This window comes from Aphelocoma coerulescens, chromosome 4, assembly GCF_041296385.1.
Source record: "Aphelocoma coerulescens isolate FSJ_1873_10779 chromosome 4, UR_Acoe_1.0, whole genome shotgun sequence".
NCBI classification, from domain to species: domain Eukaryota; kingdom Metazoa; phylum Chordata; class Aves; order Passeriformes; family Corvidae; genus Aphelocoma; species Aphelocoma coerulescens.
This window is the reverse complement of record NC_091017.1, coordinates 14,902,754-14,921,129: the sequence shown is the minus strand read 5'-3', so window position 1 is coordinate 14,921,129 and position 18,376 is coordinate 14,902,754. Positions and strand designations below refer to the sequence as shown.

The window sequence follows — 18,376 nt, the reverse complement described above, 5'->3', positions numbered from 1 at the left end:
TCTATAGACTACAGATCCACCTCCCCTGACCCCATAAGAAGGGTCTGCTCTAGTAGGTCATGCTTTCAAACTACACTGCTGGGGGCCTGCTCTGCATAATGTATCACATCACAGAAGAAATCAAGTAGGCAGGAAGAGGTGAGCAAGGATTGAAAGAAAAATTAATAGCTCTTGGCATTACTTTTTCTTTGAAAGGAACATACTAATAACTCTGCAAGATTCCCAGGTTTTCCTGCATGAACACACATGACTCCTTCAGGTTTCACTAGCTAACTGGGAGGCAGAGGGAGGGTTGAAAAGGAGCAAGCCCTAAACCCATTCATTAGCTAAGCAGGATGTGGATAAAGTCTCAACAGTGCATGAGTGTGTCACAGTATTGTTACGCAAGGTAATTCCAGACCATGACATTTCTCACCACCTTACTTCAACACATGGATCAAAATTCCTAAAGTCCTCAGGTTTCAACACCAACTTTCAGCTGTCACTGTCACCAACACCTGACACTACTAGACAATTAACAGCAATTGATTAAAAACACAGGGAGAAATGTCAGCAACTGTTGTGCAGCTCCTGTTAGCAGCATAAATGCCAGAGAAGGCCCACATCAGCCTCCTGACTGCGAGCTACTTACATTGCCTGAAGGGTAAGAAACCAGAACAATTTACAAGACTATACTTTAAGGCTGCTCTTTTCCAGTGACTCTGTTTATGCTGCAGTTTCCACAACTGCTGTACTGCTGTAAGCCATGGGAAGAGAGGAACCTCAAAATTCAGCTCTTCAAATCAGTCAAGAAGTTTCATCCTCCAACAGTTTTCTTTTTACACAGAGGCATTGTCATACATTTAGATGTGAATACCAGCCGTGCTGTAAACTAAAAAGTAATTAAATGTGAAAACTAATCTCTCAAAATAGAAAATCACTGCAAAGATACGTTAAGTGAAATGACTCAGAAAAGAAATTTCGCTTTATTATGCAGCACTTAAATTAAGTCATTATTCAGGTTATCCTACAAGTCTCTCATTCCTTAGGGTTCATACCCCTGACAAGGAAACAGTGCAAAAACACAGAGCTAAGGTGAACAGCCTGTGAACTACCACCAGTCAGAATCCCAGTGCTGCCATGCAGATCTGCAGACATTATGAAACAGCTACAAATAATGAAGCCAAGAAAGCAAAGCAAGAGCTCCACATTCTTCTCATTTCACACTAGCTAAGAAAGAAAAAGAAGCAACCTGAAGTCTCTGAAAAACCCTCTGTTAATCACTGTGTTTTTCCCAGCTGAATTTCACAGAATTTTCACTGAGGATGACAATGACATCTGTTTCAAGGCTGGAAAATACATTCTCTCAGAGTCCGTCGGTTCCAAGTTTCCATCACTCGTGGCACTCAGATCCAGGATCCTCACTCCAGTGGGCTCCCCGTTTCTCAGTCACCAGCTTGATGAAGTAGCTGTGACTTGCATACAGCTCAAGCTTCTCACTGATGTCAACCCACTTCACCACTCCAGCATCATCACCTGCTTCCAGAGGCAAGTTATCCATCGTCTCACCTGTTCACAAAATGAGAGTTAGGACATGCTATTGCCTCTTTTCTTCCTGCTTTTTCCCCTCTCACATCCTGTCAGTTCTGCCCTTCCACAATGCTCCTTCACAGGCAGCAACCTTCTACTGCTTCTCAGAGAAAAAACAACTAAGTTTCTCCCTGATTCTGTGCCAGAAACCTTTTTCATACTTGCACTATTTTAAGGCAAACCTGCACTATTTTAAGGCAAATCTGAGTTAACTCCTTGTCACCACTCCTAGGGTATCACCAGCAGCATGAAAAGTTACTGGAAACCATCATGAGAACACGTACTCATTACCCCAAGTTTAGCCAATACATCTGCCTGGATTTTAGTTTGTTTGCTTAACATTTGACTGCTGCTTTTCTCACATATGATTCTACAGGACAAACTGAATTCTGAAACTTATATATGCTTATGAAAAAACAAAAATAATTAAAACTTTACTAAAGGCCCCAAAATAAAAAATACCACTTTTTGAGTTTTTACTCCGTTTTTAAAGAAGAATTTCAGGACTTCATAGACAACAACCAAGGAAATGCTTTTCCATTCTGTATTGGAAACAAGGGCCAAAGATACACTATCTCCACTACTTCTGGGGGCCGATAAATCTAGGACCAGCCACATGTGAAACTTTACAACTGGCATCTACTACCCAAAATTCAGTGGAAATGTCACTACACGAAATCTCTAGCTTGAACAACTCAGAATCACCTAAACAGATTTATCTTACAGGTGAAAAATGGGAAAGCAAGATAACAGATCAATTTAACAATCTAGCCCCATATTTTACACCTGACTTTCATGCTTCCCCAGTTTCATTGCCATTCTCAGTTCAAGAACAGTCCCAATTTCAAATCAACATATGGAGTAAAAGACAGCTAAGAGCACCCCTGGAGATATTTACCTGTTTCATCATGATAATTCACTGCTTCTGTCTCCATCCAGGCATTATCAGTGTTACGAGGGTCATCCACATATCCTCTGTATACCTGTAAGGCCCCAAACAAACCAGAAAAAGCTCAGTGTCACAACAAGCAAGGTGGAATCAGTCATACTTTTTTCTTTCCCTCTGACACATTTGCCCTTACAGAGTTTTCAACAGTCCCTTCCATTTCCTACACCCCAAGAACATGAACATCATGACTTATTTTCATTTCAGCTGCACTTCCTCAGGTTCCATACAGCTGTAAATTACGTGCACAGCTCAAGAGGCTACCACAAGAGACACAGAGCTCACCACAAAGTGTTCCTGGCTGAACAGCTTCTGGAGCTGCTTCTCCAATTTTGCTTTCTCTTCAGGCGATTTCTGCAGAGAGTTCAAGGCCTCCTCCTCAAATTCTCGCTTCAGGGTAGCAGAGATCTTCTCCCCTGGGTCGACCATCCCCTTAGAGGGGGGAAAACAAACAAACAAAAAGACTATCCCTCAGATTCTATACATTTTAACTCCTGGCTCATAGTATGTTACATCCTCCTGCATCATACATGGGCCATATCAGCCTCATGGCCTCACCAGCAGGGAAATGTCAACTGCCTCTGGAACTTTGCCCTTACCCCTGGAATGGCCCACTCCCCACAGTCTCTCCTCTTGATGGCTACGAACTGCAAGATGTTCTTGCCAGTACCTGGATGAGCAACTTTATTGCCACTTCCGTCCCTTTTCCACCTGCAGCAAATAACAAAAAAGAACATGTTTTGCTGCTTCTTGACACAAGGGCCTGAGAGAGGGACAGGAGGGCACTGCCACCTGTGAGGGGACAAACAAGGCTGAGAATGGACAGTCGGGGTGGACTGATGGATGCCATCCAGCAGAATTGCAACCAAGGGTAGAACACTGAGGGTTTTCCTCAGCCAAAAGGGCAGAAAATGCCCATGAGGCACATTTCTGCAGCCAGGCTGGTAGCAGCAGTTCCTCTGAAAGCTCCCTGTGCTGCACCTGTGCCAATCCATACTAAGCGGATGAGAATGTCTCTGCTGGAACAGAACGGTCGCACAGGCTGCAGCAGCGCCAGCACAAAGCCACAAGCAGCCACCATCGCCTTCAGTAAAGAATTAAGAACTACCAATAGGAAAAGCAAAAAGCTGTCTAAAAAAAAATAAAAACAATGCCAGCATTTACTTTCAAGGAAGAAACTTGGTAGCATCGGCATCCTTCTGGAAAGCGGAAGAAGTAAAATGCATCAGGATGATTTTCCACAATGGTTCTGCCTTCAGCATGGCACTTTCTAGCTTGCACTTCTGTTAACCACACAATCTTTTCTGAATGCTTTGTGTAAAATGGTTAGCACCCATACACACATCCTGCTGGGAAAAGCACATCAAAACAAAGCATGCAGTGACCAAAAGAGCATCCTAATCCCACCTTCTCTTATGACAGACTAAGTTAGTGTTTCTTACATAACAAAAGCAGAATGGGCTTACACATAGAGAACACACAGAGAAAATGGCCATGAAAAATAATAACCTGTCCAGAGAGGCAGAAAAGAAGCAAAAGGCATGGGTTTATTCTCTACTGCAGGGTACCTTGCAGTCACCTGTCCCTTACCTGGTTACAATAGGATCAGCAGCATGGTTTGGTCCCCAGCGCCCCAACAACCCTCTGCCGGTGAGGCCAGTCCTTCCTGCTGGATTCCTGAAATAAATGCCACACTACATGACTTACATAATCCTGAACTGGTTCCAACTAGAAATTAAGCCCAGCCACACCCAGCTCCTCTGATCTCTGAGGATCACCTGAAACACAAGGGAGTTTATTTTCTGCTAAATTTCCATACCCTTAACACAACAGTGCATTAACCATATTTACTTCCCCACATTCAAAATATTCTACAAAAAAAACCCCAAACAAACAAAAAACCCAACCAAAACAAATAAAAAAAAACTCAAAAAAACCCTCAAAAAAACCACAAATCAAGATTAAATAACAAAAAATGGAAGGACAGCAACACATATGTGGTGTCACCATGTGCTTTAAAGGGCAAGAGTCACAGCATGTTTTTCTCCTTCATCAATGTAGATTCATCAAACTAGGTTCCATTTTTCTCTCTTGGCTTATTCCCAGCAGGTACCACGTATCAGAACTGACAGACCTGTAACAGCACTGAAACCACATCACTGAAATGAATATGCAAACAAAAACCCCACACTCACCGGGGTCTCCCATTTTCGACCACATACAAGCCATTCAGACTCTTCCTTTCCACTTCCCCATCTCTCTCATTGAATTTGGGAGAAAAACCTTCATCACTGCGTGAAAAAAAAAATTTAACAGAGATAAATTATAAAACATATTATAAATTATAAAGCTTGCATGCCACCCATCAGACCAGCAACACCCCTTTGACCAATGAGCAGTTTCTACCAGAACTGGAATTGCAGGCCCTCCCTTTTCTAAAGGAGGCTATAAAGTCTCAACCTTTACTGATGACAGTCCCTCTGTATTTAGTTCTGCAGGCAAAAGTGCAGAACTAAAGTATTTAATATTGCATCTCTCTCAAGTTTCATTTAGACAGTGTTTAGAAACACTTTAGAAAGTGTTTCAAAGGTATTCTTGTTAAGGTTAGAGCTGGAGAATCACAGAATCATTTTGGTTGGAAAAGACCCTTAAAATCACTGAATTCCATGAAGCACTGCCAAGCCCACCAGACATCTTTTAAATACCTCCAGGGATGGTGACTCCACCACTTCCCTGGGCAGCCCATACCAGCGCCTGACAAACTGTTTGCTGAAGAAATTTTTCCTAATAGCCCATTTAAACCTCACCTGGCACAATGTGAGGCTGTTTCCTATTGTCCTACCCCTTGTTACTTAAGACAGAAGAACTGACACCCCCATTGTTACATACTCACAAAAAAATTACTGTAATTAATTCAGCCTGTCACATTTCCTGAGTCAGAGTGCTCACTTCAAGAACTATGATTACACTTTCTTTTTTTCATTCACTTTCTTTTTTGCATTCCAACCACGAACAAACAAACAAATGTATCACTAAAATGTTCTTCCAAACTCTTAAGGAGAATTAGGAGATTTTTATTCAGCTCACAACACAGAGAAACACACAGCATCAACAGCTGCCCATTATTCCAATCTCAACCATCAGCTCAGTAAAATCATGTGTCAAAGACCTTCACAACAAACCCAAACCATTCCGTTCTCTAACCATCACTTTTCTTAATCTTGACTTTCACACATCACTGCAGAATCACACATCACTTAAGATGATCTTGCTAACTCAATTCATGATGACTATTTCCTGCTTCCATGTTCACAGGGGAAAAAAGTCACCATTTCCACTCACTTAATTTGGGGATCTGCCCAACTGGGTCCAGCCAAAACAGACTTTGCAGTGTACTCCACAGGATTATAATCTTTCCACTCAGTCAGCCAGCCCACTTTATCTTCAGGAACGTGGCTACGCTCAATGTGTGATCCTGGATATGGGGAAGTGAGAGCTTTGCTGTGGTGGAACTTCACATTGTAACTGTTGAACATGTTTACAGGATGAAGACAGGACCAACAGTTTGCAGATAAGTTACTAAAAGAAAAAAAAAAAAACAAAATCAAAAACCACATCTCATTCACTAGGCTTTAACCTAGTCAATCCGGCTATTTAATGCCGGATCTGTAAAGCACATTACAGCAAGCGGAATAGACTCGGCTCTTTCACAGAATCACAGAATCAATCAGGTTGGAAAAGATCTTTGAGATCATCGCGTCCAACCTATGACCAAATACCACCGTGTCACCTCAACCATGGCACTGAGCGCCACGTCCAGTCTTTCCTTAAACATCTCCCGGGATGGTGGCTCCACCACCTCCCTGGGCAGCCCACTCTAACGTCTAATCCCCCTCATATGAAGAAATTCCTCCTAATATCGAACTCGCGAAACACCTGAAATTCACAAAAAAAAAAACCCTTTAACAGAGACGTGGAAAAGGGCAACACCGATTTTTTACTTTTCAGTAATGACATCACTTTAAGGGACAGCCCGGCTTGCCCTTCTGCCCCGCCCCAAAGGGACACCCTGAGACACCGCACACCCCGGCCAAGCTCCCCCTCGGCGGGCAGGGGGTGCACGGCAGCGCCGGGATCTCGGCCGGGCGATGAGGCGGCTGCTCCCGGCGGAACAGGCCGCCGACCGCCGGCAGCGACAGCGGGGCGGGACCCGGGCTCCGCGCAGCTCCGCCACCGCCCGCGGTACCTGTGGGCCGGGCGGCGCTGGGCAGCGCCCCGGGCGCTCAGCAGGACGGAGAAGGAGAGCACGGCCACCGCCCGAGGCAGGGCTCCGGCCGGCAGCGGCATCGGCCCCGCCGCGACCGCACCGCAGCGGGGGCAACCCCGCCTCAGCCCCGGGGTCGGGCCGGGGCGCTGGGCCGGGGCCGGGAGCGGGAGTGAGGCGCTGGGCCGGCGATGCGAGGCAGCCCGCTCTAGGACCCCGCTCCTTATCACCGCTCCGGGATCCCGCTCCTTGCCGAGCCGCGGGCAGCGCCGCCCGCCCCGCGCCGTACAACCTGGCCTCGAATTGGCGGCAGCGGCGCCAATGGCAGCGCCCGTGCCGGGTCTGCCTGGGGCGGAGCGCCGTCCCCACGGCAGCGCCGCAGTGCCGGGACGTGCACTGGCTCTTAGGAAGGGCTTAGTAACACACCCGTGTTTTGGCCATTGCTGGGCAGCGCTCCCACAGCATCAGCGCTGTGTCCCCAGCATTCCTAGCCCCATCACTGAGAAAAACCCTGGGAGCGGACACAACTAGGCCAGCTGACCCAAACCGACCAAAGGGCTACTCCATGCCACATGACGTCAGCTCAGCTATAAAACATAAGGAAATGAAGAGGAGGAAGGGGAGGGCATTCGTTATTTACAGTGTTTGCCTTCCGGAGCGACCGATGTGCGTGCGGAAACCCTGCTTCCCGCGGGGAAGTAGAGAATAAACTTTCCTTTTTTCTAATCTTTTACCTTAATCAACTACCTTATCCCAACGTAGGAATCGCCATTCCCCATGTAATTTTCCCTCCCCTGTAGAGCCGGGAAGGGGGAGCCACAGAGCGACCCGGTGCGCACCCAGTCCCCAGTGGCGGCCAAACTTCCGCACGCCCCCGGCGTGGCCCCGCCCACGGGCACGCCCCCTCGCTTAGACGCGCTCTGATTGGGCGCTGGACCCCAGGAGGCGTGGCCTCAGCAGGCTGTGGGGCGGGTGGCAGTGGGGGGGTCCCGGCGCCGTTCGGTCCTCAAAGGAGCTCCGGGAAAACAATGCATCTGTTTCTGGAGCTTCTCCTGTTCCTGGCCACGCTCCTCTACTCCTACCTGGAGGCTTTTGTGAAGCTGTTCGTGCCTGTGAGGAGAAAGTCTCTCAGCGGGGAGCTGGTGCTTATCACGGGCGCTGGCCATGGCGTCGGGAGAGCGACCGCCTTGGAGTTCGCCAAGCGCCAGAGCAGGCTGGTTCTGTGGGACATCAATAAGGTAATGGCACACTCGTGTCCTCACTCCGTAACCACCGAGTCCACGGGGAATTTAAGGGCGTAAGAAGGGCGGCACCGCATTGCACCCCCATCGCCTCCTTCCAGCCCGCTCCCATCGGTCTCTGGCTGGGATGCTGAGTGCCAGCAGAGCGTTTGGCCCCACTTGCAGCAGAGGATGTGGGGCTCTGGTCCCACAGTCACTCGGTGCTACTCGGGAGGGAGCAGGCAGCACCCGGCAGAGCACCTGCGAGAGGGAAAGAAGCGCTCAGGAAGCTGCTGGTGGACCCGCTGCCTGGGCTGGCAGGGAAAGCCCGCTGAGACCAGAAGGCTGTTTCCACAGAGGAGCAGGTTTGCCTTCACTTGTTCTCTTTGTAGCCTCAGGTGTTTTTTGTGCATTGCTGGGGGATGTGTTTTCTCTGCGCTCCTATCAGCAGCATCACTGTGCTGGGCTGTGTGAGCCCGGCTGCCCTCCAGGCAGATACACGCGTAGATGGCTCCTCACTAAATGTTTACACTGGCCCAATCTCTCTATTTCAGATGATTTGACTGGAATGCAAAAAAGCCGTGGCAATTGGAGGATGGGCAGATACAAACATCCAGCATGGTACTCAGAAGGGATCCAGGCCAAATGCTGGGTGTACGTGCAACAGGGAGGGTGAGAGGCTGCGCTTCCTGTTTCTGACACAGTGGGTCAGCAAAGGAGTTCACCATGAAGCTGCAAAACAGAACCCAGCCCACCAGAAACAAAAATACCCCAAACCCGAGACAGGTTGAGTGAGAGGATGGATATACAGGGAAGATAGTGTTGAACATTTTCAGTGTCTGTTCGTGGTACCCATTATGGCTAAGCAGACACTGGAGGGGTGGGAGGAGGCATGGCACTGCTCTTCCAAAGTGTACAGGGCTGCAGCAAAGCAGAGAATTGTTCATGTTCGCTAGATGGAATGAGGGGATTAAGGTATAAATTTAGTAGCGAGCGACACCTGGCTTTAGTGCTGGGAAATAGATTGTAAGCGTGGGTGTCAGCAGGAACTGAAATACAGTGTCAAGGCAGGCTGTGGGTTCCAGAGGATTTATGAGTATGATCCTCCAACCCAACTACCTTGACAAGGCCTCCTTCTTGGGGCCTCTCAGCATTAAACAGCAGCTGGTGTTGAGGGCAGCTGCCCAGTCACTCACCACAGGGACTGCTGAGCTCTCCCAGGCTATTTGTGACCTGGGGCTTTTCACTACACAGGCCACTGGCATGGCCTTCTGGCACCTGGGAACAGGGATACAACAAAGCCATTTCTCCTCTGGCTTAGTGAGTTGATGTAATGACTTTGGGGAGCTTGAGACCTGTGTGTGTCAAAGGTCATTCTGAAAGAAAAATCTTTCTACATTGTGCACTGTGGAGGGCACCTCTCTTCTCACACCCAGCATGTGAATACAGAAGTGCATAGAGCCACTCTCCACACCTCAGGGTGTCAGCCAGGCCTGTGTTGTATGAGCTCTGTTTACACTCACAGTGCTGCCTGCTGTGCTGCGATAGGCACCGTGTGCCCCCTGTCTGCTGCTACGTGTGCCTTACCAAGCCAAACTCACTCGTGTTGCCACCCTGCCTTTCTGGCTGTCACTACACACAGATCCTAAATTTAAGGCTGGAATGGCTGTCATCTCAGCAACCCCACCTACAGCTCTTTCCCTGGGTAGCCATGAACTGTTCTGGGGCTGGGCAGTGGTTGCTCAGTCCAGGGCCATGTTCAGCCCCTGCCGCTCAGCCGTGGCAAGGGGACAGCTGTGCACGGTGTCTTTCTCTTTGCCTCTTCCAGCATGGCGTTGAGGAGACAGCAGCAGAATGCCAGAAGCTGGGAGCCACTGTCCAAACCTTTGTGGTGGACTGCAGCAAACGGGAGGAGATCTACAGTGCTGCAGACAAGGTGGGGCAGCAGGGGCACGGTCAAAGGCTTTCCCAAACACGCTGGATTTCCAGAAAAGTCCGGGAAACTAGGCTAGAGGTGTTGTACACAAATCCTGCAAGGCCTTGGAAGCTCCCCACTCCTCGCTGCTCTCTGTACACGGAGTGTTGTAGCATTTCCAAGATCACAGCCAGTCTCATCCTATTTGGGAGGCTCCAGTGTATCACAGCCTGGTGCCAAGTCTGCTCTCTAGGGTTCGAGCCTCTGAAGGAACACAGACAGCACCGAGGACAAATGAAACATTTTATTGTAATGGCTGTGGTCCAGCTGCCTCAGAACAGTCTGTACCTCCATGGTCCCAGCTGTGACTACACAGTCCATACTATGCACAGTGCATAGAACACAGTAAATACTGGCAGTAATTAAAGGAGAAGAATCAGATCCAAACCAGATTTCCTGGCTCTCCTATGCAGTTCCTGCCACATCTGGAAATGTGGGATGATCTTCATCTCCCTTAAAGATGCGATGATAAGAATGAAATTAATTATGGCTCATCTTCCCCACCCTCGCATATTTTTTTCCCCCCTGAGTGACAGACACAATTTGGGGCTTTTTTTTCTCTCCAAAAGGTGAAAAAGGAGATTGGGGACGTGACCATCCTGGTGAACAACGCTGGTGTGATTACAGCTGCCGACTTTCTCTCGACTCAGGACCACCAGATAGAAAGGATGTTTGAAGTCAACATTCTTGGTCACATGTGGGTAAGGGCCACCACCATCTCCATAGCTACAGATTTTTGGGAATGTCACTGGGGAGGCAATTTAGACCAACCATTATTAGCAGTGAATTACCAAGTGAACTGTATAGTACAGGGTCACACAAGCAGAATGTCTGCTGGGGAACTGGAGTAGCCTCTTGCTGAGCTGAGCTGGCTGGTGACAGCCTCACCTGCAGCACACACGGGCCTCTGTCAGAGGTGTCGGGGCTGACAGGGTGGGAGGGTTTCAGCTGTTCAGCCGTACTTGTTTGGGGCAGAAGAAAAGAGAAGCCATAAGTTGCCAAGTGGTTTATTGTACGTGCTGGTGGTGAGACCCTGCCAGCATTTCTGCTGACACCTGAAACCTAAAAGCAGCAAAGGAAAGATGTGAAAGCCAGCTGCTCTTTATAGCCAACTCCTGAAACCTTTGGAGAGCAGGTTGCCAACTGCACCAGTGGTCAGAGAGCAGGTATCCCTGTGGCTCTGGGAATCTGAGGTGCTGTGCAGCTCGTAGCTTTAGGGATAGCTTTGGCCACCTAGTGAATGACATTGAGGGTCAGTGCTGAGTCTGCCTAAGAAAACAATGTTCCTTTCCTCCTTCCTGCCCCCTGCATTTCTGCCTCTTGGTTTAAATGACTTCCAAGACCACGAGAGCTTTTCTGCCAGTCATGATGAACAACAACTACGGGCACATTGTCACAGTGGCTTCAGCTGCAGGTCATTTTGTGGCTCCTTTCATGGTGGCATATTGGTAAGTGATTTTGAAATCAACTTGCTTCATTTTTTAAAAATTTTAATTGCATCTTCTCCATAAGAAAGTACCAAGTTTTTACCTCTGACTGAATCGGGAGCAATGTTTGTACAAAAGAATAGTCATGTGACACATCTACTAATGAAAGATTCTCCTTGTTTTCTCTCCGCCACCAATGCAGACTGTTGCTTAGCAAAGAAGGTATCCTCTTCCCTTCTCCTTCTTAGAATGTAGTTATTCTGTAATTTTTGTAGTGTTGTCAAGTAAACCCTTACTGAGCAGCTTTTGATCTTTTCACCATTGTGGCATTGACTGTAGAGTATAAAAATAGAATCATAGAATCATCAGTGTTGGAAGAGACCTTTAGGATCATCTGGTCCAACCATCCACCCAGCTCTGCCACTGTAACCCCTAAACCACATCATCCAGTGCCAGATCCAAATGCCTCCTTAACACCTGCAGGATGGTGACTCCCCCACCTCCCTGAGGAACCTATTCCAGTGCCTGACCACCCTAGCAGTGAAAAGATTTTTTCTAATACCTCATCTGAATGTCCCCTGTCTCAGCTTAAGGCCATTTCCTCTATTCCTCTTACTGCAGGCATGGCAGAAAAGACCGACCCCACCTCCTTCCAACCTCCATTCAGGGAGTTGTAGAGAGCCACGAGGTCTCCCCTGAGCCTACTCTTCTCCAGACTAAACAAACCCAGCTCCCTCAGCCATTCCTCATAAGACATGTTTCCTAGACCCTTCATGAGCCTTGTTTCCCTTCTCTGGACATGCTGTAGCTCCTCACTGTCCTTTTTAAAGTGAGGGGCCTGGAACTGGACACAGCACTCGAGGCGTGGCCTCACCAGTGCTGCGTACAGGGGAACAACCCCTGCCCTGGTCCTGCTGGCTGATACAGGCCAGGATACCATTGGCCTTCTTGGCCACATGGGCACACTCTGGCTCCTGCTCAGCTGCTGTCAGCCAGCACCCCCAGGTGTCCCTTTCTGTCCCAGGCCACTCCTCACCCAGCCTGTATCGTTGTGTGGCTCAGGTGCAGAACCCCACACTTCACCTTATGGAGCCTCCTGCAGTTGTGTCCTCAGCCCAGATCGAGTCTGTCCAGGTCTCCAGCAGAGCCTTCCATCCCTAGAGCACATCAACACTTCCACCCAACTCAGTGTCTCTGCAGAGTTACTGAGGGTGCACTCGATCCCCATGTCCAGATCATCCATAAGATGTTAAACAGGACTGGCCCAGAGCTGAGCCCTGGGGAACACCATTAGCGACCAGCTGCCAACTGGGTTTATCTCCATTCACCACAGCTCTCTGGGCCCAGCCATCCAGCCCGATTTTTACCCACTGAAGGGTTCCCCACCCAAGCTGCAAGCCACCAGTTTTTCGATGAGGATGCTGTGGCAGATGGTGTCAAACACTTAACTGAAGTCTAGATAGACCCTAGATAGACACATCCACAGCCTTCCCCTCATCTACTAAGTGGGCCACTTTGTCATACAGGGAGATCAGGTTGGTCAAGCAGGGCCTTCTTTTCATAAATCCATGTTGGCTGGGCTTGATCCCCTGGTTGTCCTGCATGTGCCCTGTACTGGCACTCAGGATCATGTCTTCCATAACCTTGCCCAGAACCAAGGTTAGGCTGACAGGCCTGTAATTCCCCAGATAATCCTTCTGACCCTTCTTGTAGGTGGGTGTTATATTTGCCAATTTCCAGCCAGATGAAACTTGTCCAGTTAACCAGGACTGCTGGTAGGTGATTGAAAGTGGTTTGGCAAGTTCTTTCAACAGTTCCCTCATTACTCTGGCATGGATCCCATCAGGAGTCATAGACTTGTGAGTGTCTAATTGGCACAGCAGGTCACTAGCCATCTCCTCCTGGATTGGGAGCCCTTCTCTCAGCTCTCTGTCCCTAATTTCCAGCTCTGGAGCTGAGGATCCTGCGGGACAACTGGACAATATTAAAGACAAAGAAGGTATTAAGTTCCTCTGCCTTTTCCTTATCCCCTGTCACTACACTACCTTCTGCATTCAACAAATAATGGAGACACTCCTTGACCCTCCTTTTGCTGTATTTGTAGAAACCTTTTTTGCTGTCTTTAAGGCCATGTTCTAGTTGCACTTTGGTCCTTCTAATCTTCTCCCTACATAACCTCACAACATCTTTATAATCCTCCCAAGTTATCTGACCCTCCATCTGGAGAGGATACATTGGTTTTCTTCCCCGAAGTTCCAGCCTAAGTTCTCTGTTTAACCAGGCTGGTCTTTTTCCCTGACAACTTGTCTTTCTACCACATGGGGACAGCCTGCTGCTGAATATTTCACAATTCCTTTTTAAAGCCTATCCAGCCTTCCTGGACCCCTTTGCCCTTCAGGGCTGACTCTATCAATCAGTGTCCTAAACAGGCCAAGGTTTGCCTACCAGAAGTCCAAGGTAGAATTTCTGGTGCCCCTCTTTACTTCACCCACTATTGAAAACTGACATTTCGTGGTCCGTCTGCCCAAGACTGCCACCAACCACCACATCACCCACCAGTCCTCTGTTCACAAACAGCAGGTCTACCAGGGCACCTCCTCCAGTAGGCTCTTACCAGTTGTGTTAGGAGGTTGTCTTCCAAACACTCCAGGAACCTCCTAGGCTGCTTCCTCTCTTCTGTGTTGTATTTCCAGCAGACATCTGGCAAGCTGAAGGGCTGGCAACCATGAGACCTCTGCCAGCTGCTTGTAGAACACCTCCTCTGCCTGTTTGTCCTGGCTGGGTGTTCTATAACAGCCTCTCACTAAGAGAACCATCTTGCTGACCTTCTGCCATCATGACATCAAATTACTTTTCTACTTGAAATGTGTCAGGAAAATCATGGTGCAGGCACCGAAAACCTGTTAGACTGTGTGTTGTCATTCTGCATCACATCTAGCCTTCTGTAAAGGCAGCTCCAGCTGCAGCAGTCTTCCCCCAGGAACACTCCTTAGAGCAATCTTCTCCTGGGAATACTCCTTCTTAGGCCAGCCTTTTCCTGGGAACACTCCTTCTTAGAGAGTCACTCACTGTCAGCAGTGTGAGAACTCTCCAGCCAGGATTTTACTGGGATTACACCGCTAAATCCATAGCAGTCAATAAACTGATTCTGTGGTTCTCCTTTCTTTGGAGTTCATTTAAACTCCAGGCCCACACCTATTTCCAGGGCAGGTCATGCCTCAGTTTTGCTTGCATAATGCTCCTCTATTTCAAAAGTCACACAAAACTGTTACAAGATGCTCCTTTGTGGTACAATAAACAGTCAAGGGTTACTCTCCCTTTCTAGCCTGCCCATCTTTCTTAATTTTCAAGATTCAAGCTGCATTCCTTCTAGGAATCTTCTCTCATGGGAAAGAACAGGATGTCCATCAATTGATGCACTTCAGTTGAAATTTTCTAAGAATTCCTGATGTTTGTCAGTTTGCAATTAAAGTGCCTTTTTTTGAGACATCTGCTATGCATTACAAAATTACTCCCCAAAGCGATAATATCTAATCCCCACTACACTCTGGCACAGGGAAAGTTAGAATAGTCCCTGCTCTGTCTCTCAGCTGGATTATATTATTTGGAGGTTTTTGCCTCCTAGCCCGTACTGTAAGTGCATGATGGTTTAGGCCATTTGCAGTTGTAGAAAAGTGGAAATAGGATTTCTGCCTTCTCATTTGTACTTTTTCCCCTCCTGCAGCTCAAGCAAGTTTGCTGCAGTTGGATTTCATAAAGCTCTGACAGAGGAGCTGTCTGCCCTGGGAAAGGATGGAATAAAAACAACGTGCCTTTGTCCAGTTTTTATAAACACTGGATTTGTCAAAAACCCCACTGTAAGGTAACTGTCAATGCTCTGCATTCCTGTGCTTCCTTCTTTGCATCAAGGCACTGCATATTATCCCCAGCTTGAGGCCTCTGTTCCAACTGGCTGTATAACAACAGTGTGTATCATTGACTAAAGAAGATCTGCAGTGTCCTTTAACTCATGTAATGGTTGCATTTGAATTACCTGAGGTTGTGCATTTGTGAAGCCCCCTACATCTGTTGGTACCACCCCTTTTTACTACTGCAGGTCTTATATGTTTGCTTTCCTGTGTAGGCTTGGAAAGATTTTGGAGATTGAAGAAGTTGTAGAGGCTCTGATGGAAGGAATAGTGACCAACCAGAAAATGGTTTTTGTTCCACCACAGCTAAACATTGCTTTGCTTTCTGAAATGTAAGTACAAAGGAAAATTAAGCAATGGGTGTGGAAACAACAACTAACTACCTGAGTATACAAGGTTCAAACTTATAACTTCTGAGTCAGCATAGTTGCAGAAAGAGCTGAGGACCTGCTGCTTATTAGTGTTTATTTCTTCATGTTAGCACTGAGGCCATGGAGGCTGAGAACATTCCTTCAAAAGGGCTTTACTGCTCTCTGCTATGTAAAGCAAGATTTATCCTCTCACACAGCTTATTACATTATCCAGTGTAGCTGCTCTGCTGAGGAGGTGTTTTTACCAGAGCTCCAGTTCCAAATCTGCAGTTCACATCTGAACAACTAAGTTAACTTCTCAGTTAAATCCTACAGTATCTCATGAAACATTTGGTAGTTTCTTGTTTGCAAAACCCAACACCAGACACTTGGAAAAAGATTTTAAATCTCTTTGCAACTCCAAGAGCTGCTTGTTGAGAGTGCAAGTCTGCAGAAGCACAGGCAAGTCAAAACCGATGCTGTCAAAACACTTAGAATAACTTTGCTTTTTTTGTCATAATTTAGGACAGAGGGATAAAGAGACAAAACTCTTAAGAGAAGGAATCTTAGGAGTGGAAACTGCATCTCACTTTTAATGTCTCATCCTTCCACAGACCTGCTGCTTTTCAGAGCATGAAATGTAATACACACCTACATCTGTACAATATTGAACCTTCCTGGATCCTGCAGCAGTATTGCAGCTCACATACTCCCTGTAGATACCGGGGATTGGAACTGTCCTAAAAGGCTGAGACTGGACTTTAATTAATCAGAGATTGAAGACAGCTATGGAAATAATGCCCACTTGAATACTTAGTCCATGTGTGTGCATGCATTCTGCTACCAGACCAGCTCTTCCCTCACCTGCAGTGACACTTTTCTCTATATTTTTTCTATCCCGCTTTTAACTTCATGTTATTATCTCTTTCAGGGTGTTTCCAGAACGTGCTCTGAATGTTCTGAAGAAGCTGGCCATTCCAAAGTTTGATGCAGTCATTGGGCAGAGAAGCACCCAGTGAAAATCAAGAACTGATTCTCATTTCCCAGAGGCACCAGAGAAGACAAAACATGTGCTGGCTTGATTCAGAGCAGAGCTAAGGCAGGTGCTTCCAGGCCACCATTCCCAGGCACACCTAAGGGCTTATCCCACACCTGCAGCTGGGACACACCTGCATAGCAGGGAGTGTTAGCAAAGCAGAGATGCAGCTCTAGAAGGGCTGCTTTGAATGTACATCCCATCACCTCTATCTCATTGTGCTGAGACAGGCAGGAATTCCCACAAAACCTATGGGACTTTGTTTGGGAAAACACAGCTGCCTAGTTAAGTGCAAAGGGATTGCCTGAGAATATGTTAATCTGGACTCAACCCTGAACAAAAGCATCTTGCAAGAAGCAATTTATAGAGGAAGTGGGTGGCCTGTTTCACCTCATTTATTAATTTTAAGTTTTAAAAAATGTGCTCAAATGAACACTTACAGTTTTGTGTGCATTTGTAATGAGCATTACTGAATTAATTATTTGTATTATTGAAATAATACAGCCTTGTTTGTAATGTAATGCCTAATTACAATGTTTATCAATTATGCATTAGCAGCATCAACACTCCTTATTACAAATAAATACATTTTTTAACCCAAAGGTGACTCTCAGCAATGAAAGTGGTAACCAGTTCCAGGCAAGGACGGTGAAGCAGGTGCCATAATGCTGAAAGGATCAGCCAGAGTCTGCCAAAACACCAGCCCAGGCTGCAGGGATGAGGCAATCCCTGGGCACGGGCGAAGCCGCGTCAGGATCAGTGAGGTACAGGGCCAGGCCGTGCAGCCCATGCAAGGGCCAGGGCTTAAAGGCGGTGCCAGGGCAGGGGGTGCAGGGGAAGGCTCCAGACGAGCCTTCACACAGCTCCTTGTCACAAGCCAGGGGCCTGCTCAGATGGTGAAACCCCTAAAGGTCTTTGGCCTGTGGTCCAAGAGAGCAGCAGCTGATGACACACGGGTCAAAGACCCCTCCAGAGCACAGAGGATCTGTGCACCCACTTATGCAACTCCCACCCGCTGCAGGCACTGCTGGCCCGCAGCCATCCCAGGCACAGATGCCACCTTTGGCACAGTTGGAATCCGTCCTGTTCACCTGAGTCTTTCAAGCTGTTCTGTAAACAGGTTCTTCAGAAAAGGGAGAGCCCTCACCACCCAGCTCCTCCTGCTTTTAGCTGGCAACAGGTAGAAGCACTGTTGACAGCTTAAATAATACACAACTCTTTTCCATTTTGCCCATGGAACATTCATGTAACAAGACACTCAGGGTGTGTCAAAGCACAGCTTCCCAACTTCAGCTCTTGCACTTCACAGTGCAAGATTCCTGCAGCCGAGACAGGAAAGGAAAGAAGGGGTTCACAAAATTCAGGACATTAAAAAGAGTCGTAACCCAATTAAAGAATACTTAGGCATGGTTTCCATTTAAAAACCAAGACAAAATGTGGGGGGTTGCATCCCTGCTTCTTTTTGAGCTGCATATTGCCCTCTTGCTACCATGACAGTCCTGTCACATATGTGAGACACTTGAAGCCAAAGCATATCTGTGTGGCTTTTTGATTTTGTTCACACCCACCTATTCTTACCTAGTGTGGAGTCAAAAAGTCTAAAAATACAGATGCTTCAAAAGTGCAAAAGACCTGTCAGAGCAAGCAGCATACTGGCCAAAATGTTTGTCCTTAGAACTCA

At 47.5% G+C, this 18,376-nt stretch overlaps 2 protein-coding genes across 4 annotated transcripts; one reads left to right on the top strand and one right to left on the bottom strand.

The window, feature by feature from the left end:
* Positions 1-937: 937 nt before the first annotated feature.
* NUDT9 (nudix hydrolase 9) lies at positions 938-7,618 on the bottom strand. Of its 3 annotated transcripts, none has more exons than XM_069012771.1 (8): positions 7,514-7,618; positions 5,858-6,094; positions 4,711-4,806; positions 4,106-4,192; positions 3,115-3,226; positions 2,801-2,947; positions 2,468-2,552; positions 938-1,548 (listed from the first exon to the last, which is right to left on the bottom strand). In XM_069012771.1, the coding sequence occupies exons 2-8, from the start codon at positions 6,049-6,051 to the stop codon at positions 1,373-1,375; spliced, it is 897 nt and encodes a 298-aa protein (XP_068868872.1). In that variant the 5' UTR covers positions 6,052-6,094; positions 7,514-7,618; the 3' UTR covers positions 938-1,372. The 3 variants fall into 3 exon arrangements, with proteins under 3 accessions (XP_068868872.1, XP_068868871.1, XP_068868870.1); XM_069012770.1 differs by lacking the exon at positions 7,514-7,618 and adding an exon at positions 7,206-7,318; XM_069012769.1 differs by lacking the exon at positions 7,514-7,618 and adding an exon at positions 6,762-7,129.
* Positions 7,619-7,768: 150 nt separating this feature from the next.
* Positions 7,769-17,297, top strand: LOC138109419 (estradiol 17-beta-dehydrogenase 11-like). The gene is made up of 7 exons (XM_069012767.1): positions 7,769-8,017; positions 9,828-9,935; positions 10,544-10,675; positions 11,316-11,422; positions 15,126-15,263; positions 15,525-15,641; positions 16,591-17,297. The coding sequence occupies exons 1-7, from the start codon at positions 7,808-7,810 to the stop codon at positions 16,676-16,678; spliced, it is 900 nt and encodes a 299-aa protein (XP_068868868.1). The 5' UTR covers positions 7,769-7,807; the 3' UTR covers positions 16,679-17,297.
* Positions 17,298-18,376: the final 1,079 nt, after the last annotated feature.

Coding starts and splice junctions, on each gene's coding strand:
- NUDT9 (XM_069012769.1), bottom strand. CDS start 6,862: ATGCCGCTGCCGGCCGGAGCCCTGCCTCGGGCGGTGGCCGTGCTCTCC. Junction 4,193..4,710: donor GTCGAAAATGGGAGACCCCG/GTGAGTGTGGGG, acceptor CATTTATTTCAG/GAATCCAGCAGGAAGGACTG. Junction 2,948..3,114: donor GGGAGTGGGCCATTCCAGGG/GTAAGGGCAAAG, acceptor CCCCCCTCTAAG/GGGATGGTCGACCCAGGGGA.
- LOC138109419 (XM_069012767.1), top strand. CDS start 7,808: ATGCATCTGTTTCTGGAGCTTCTCCTGTTCCTGGCCACGCTCCTCTAC. Junction 10,676..11,315: donor ACATTCTTGGTCACATGTGG/GTAAGGGCCACC, acceptor ATGACTTCCAAG/ACCACGAGAGCTTTTCTGCC. Junction 15,642..16,590: donor ATTGCTTTGCTTTCTGAAAT/GTAAGTACAAAG, acceptor TATCTCTTTCAG/GGTGTTTCCAGAACGTGCTC.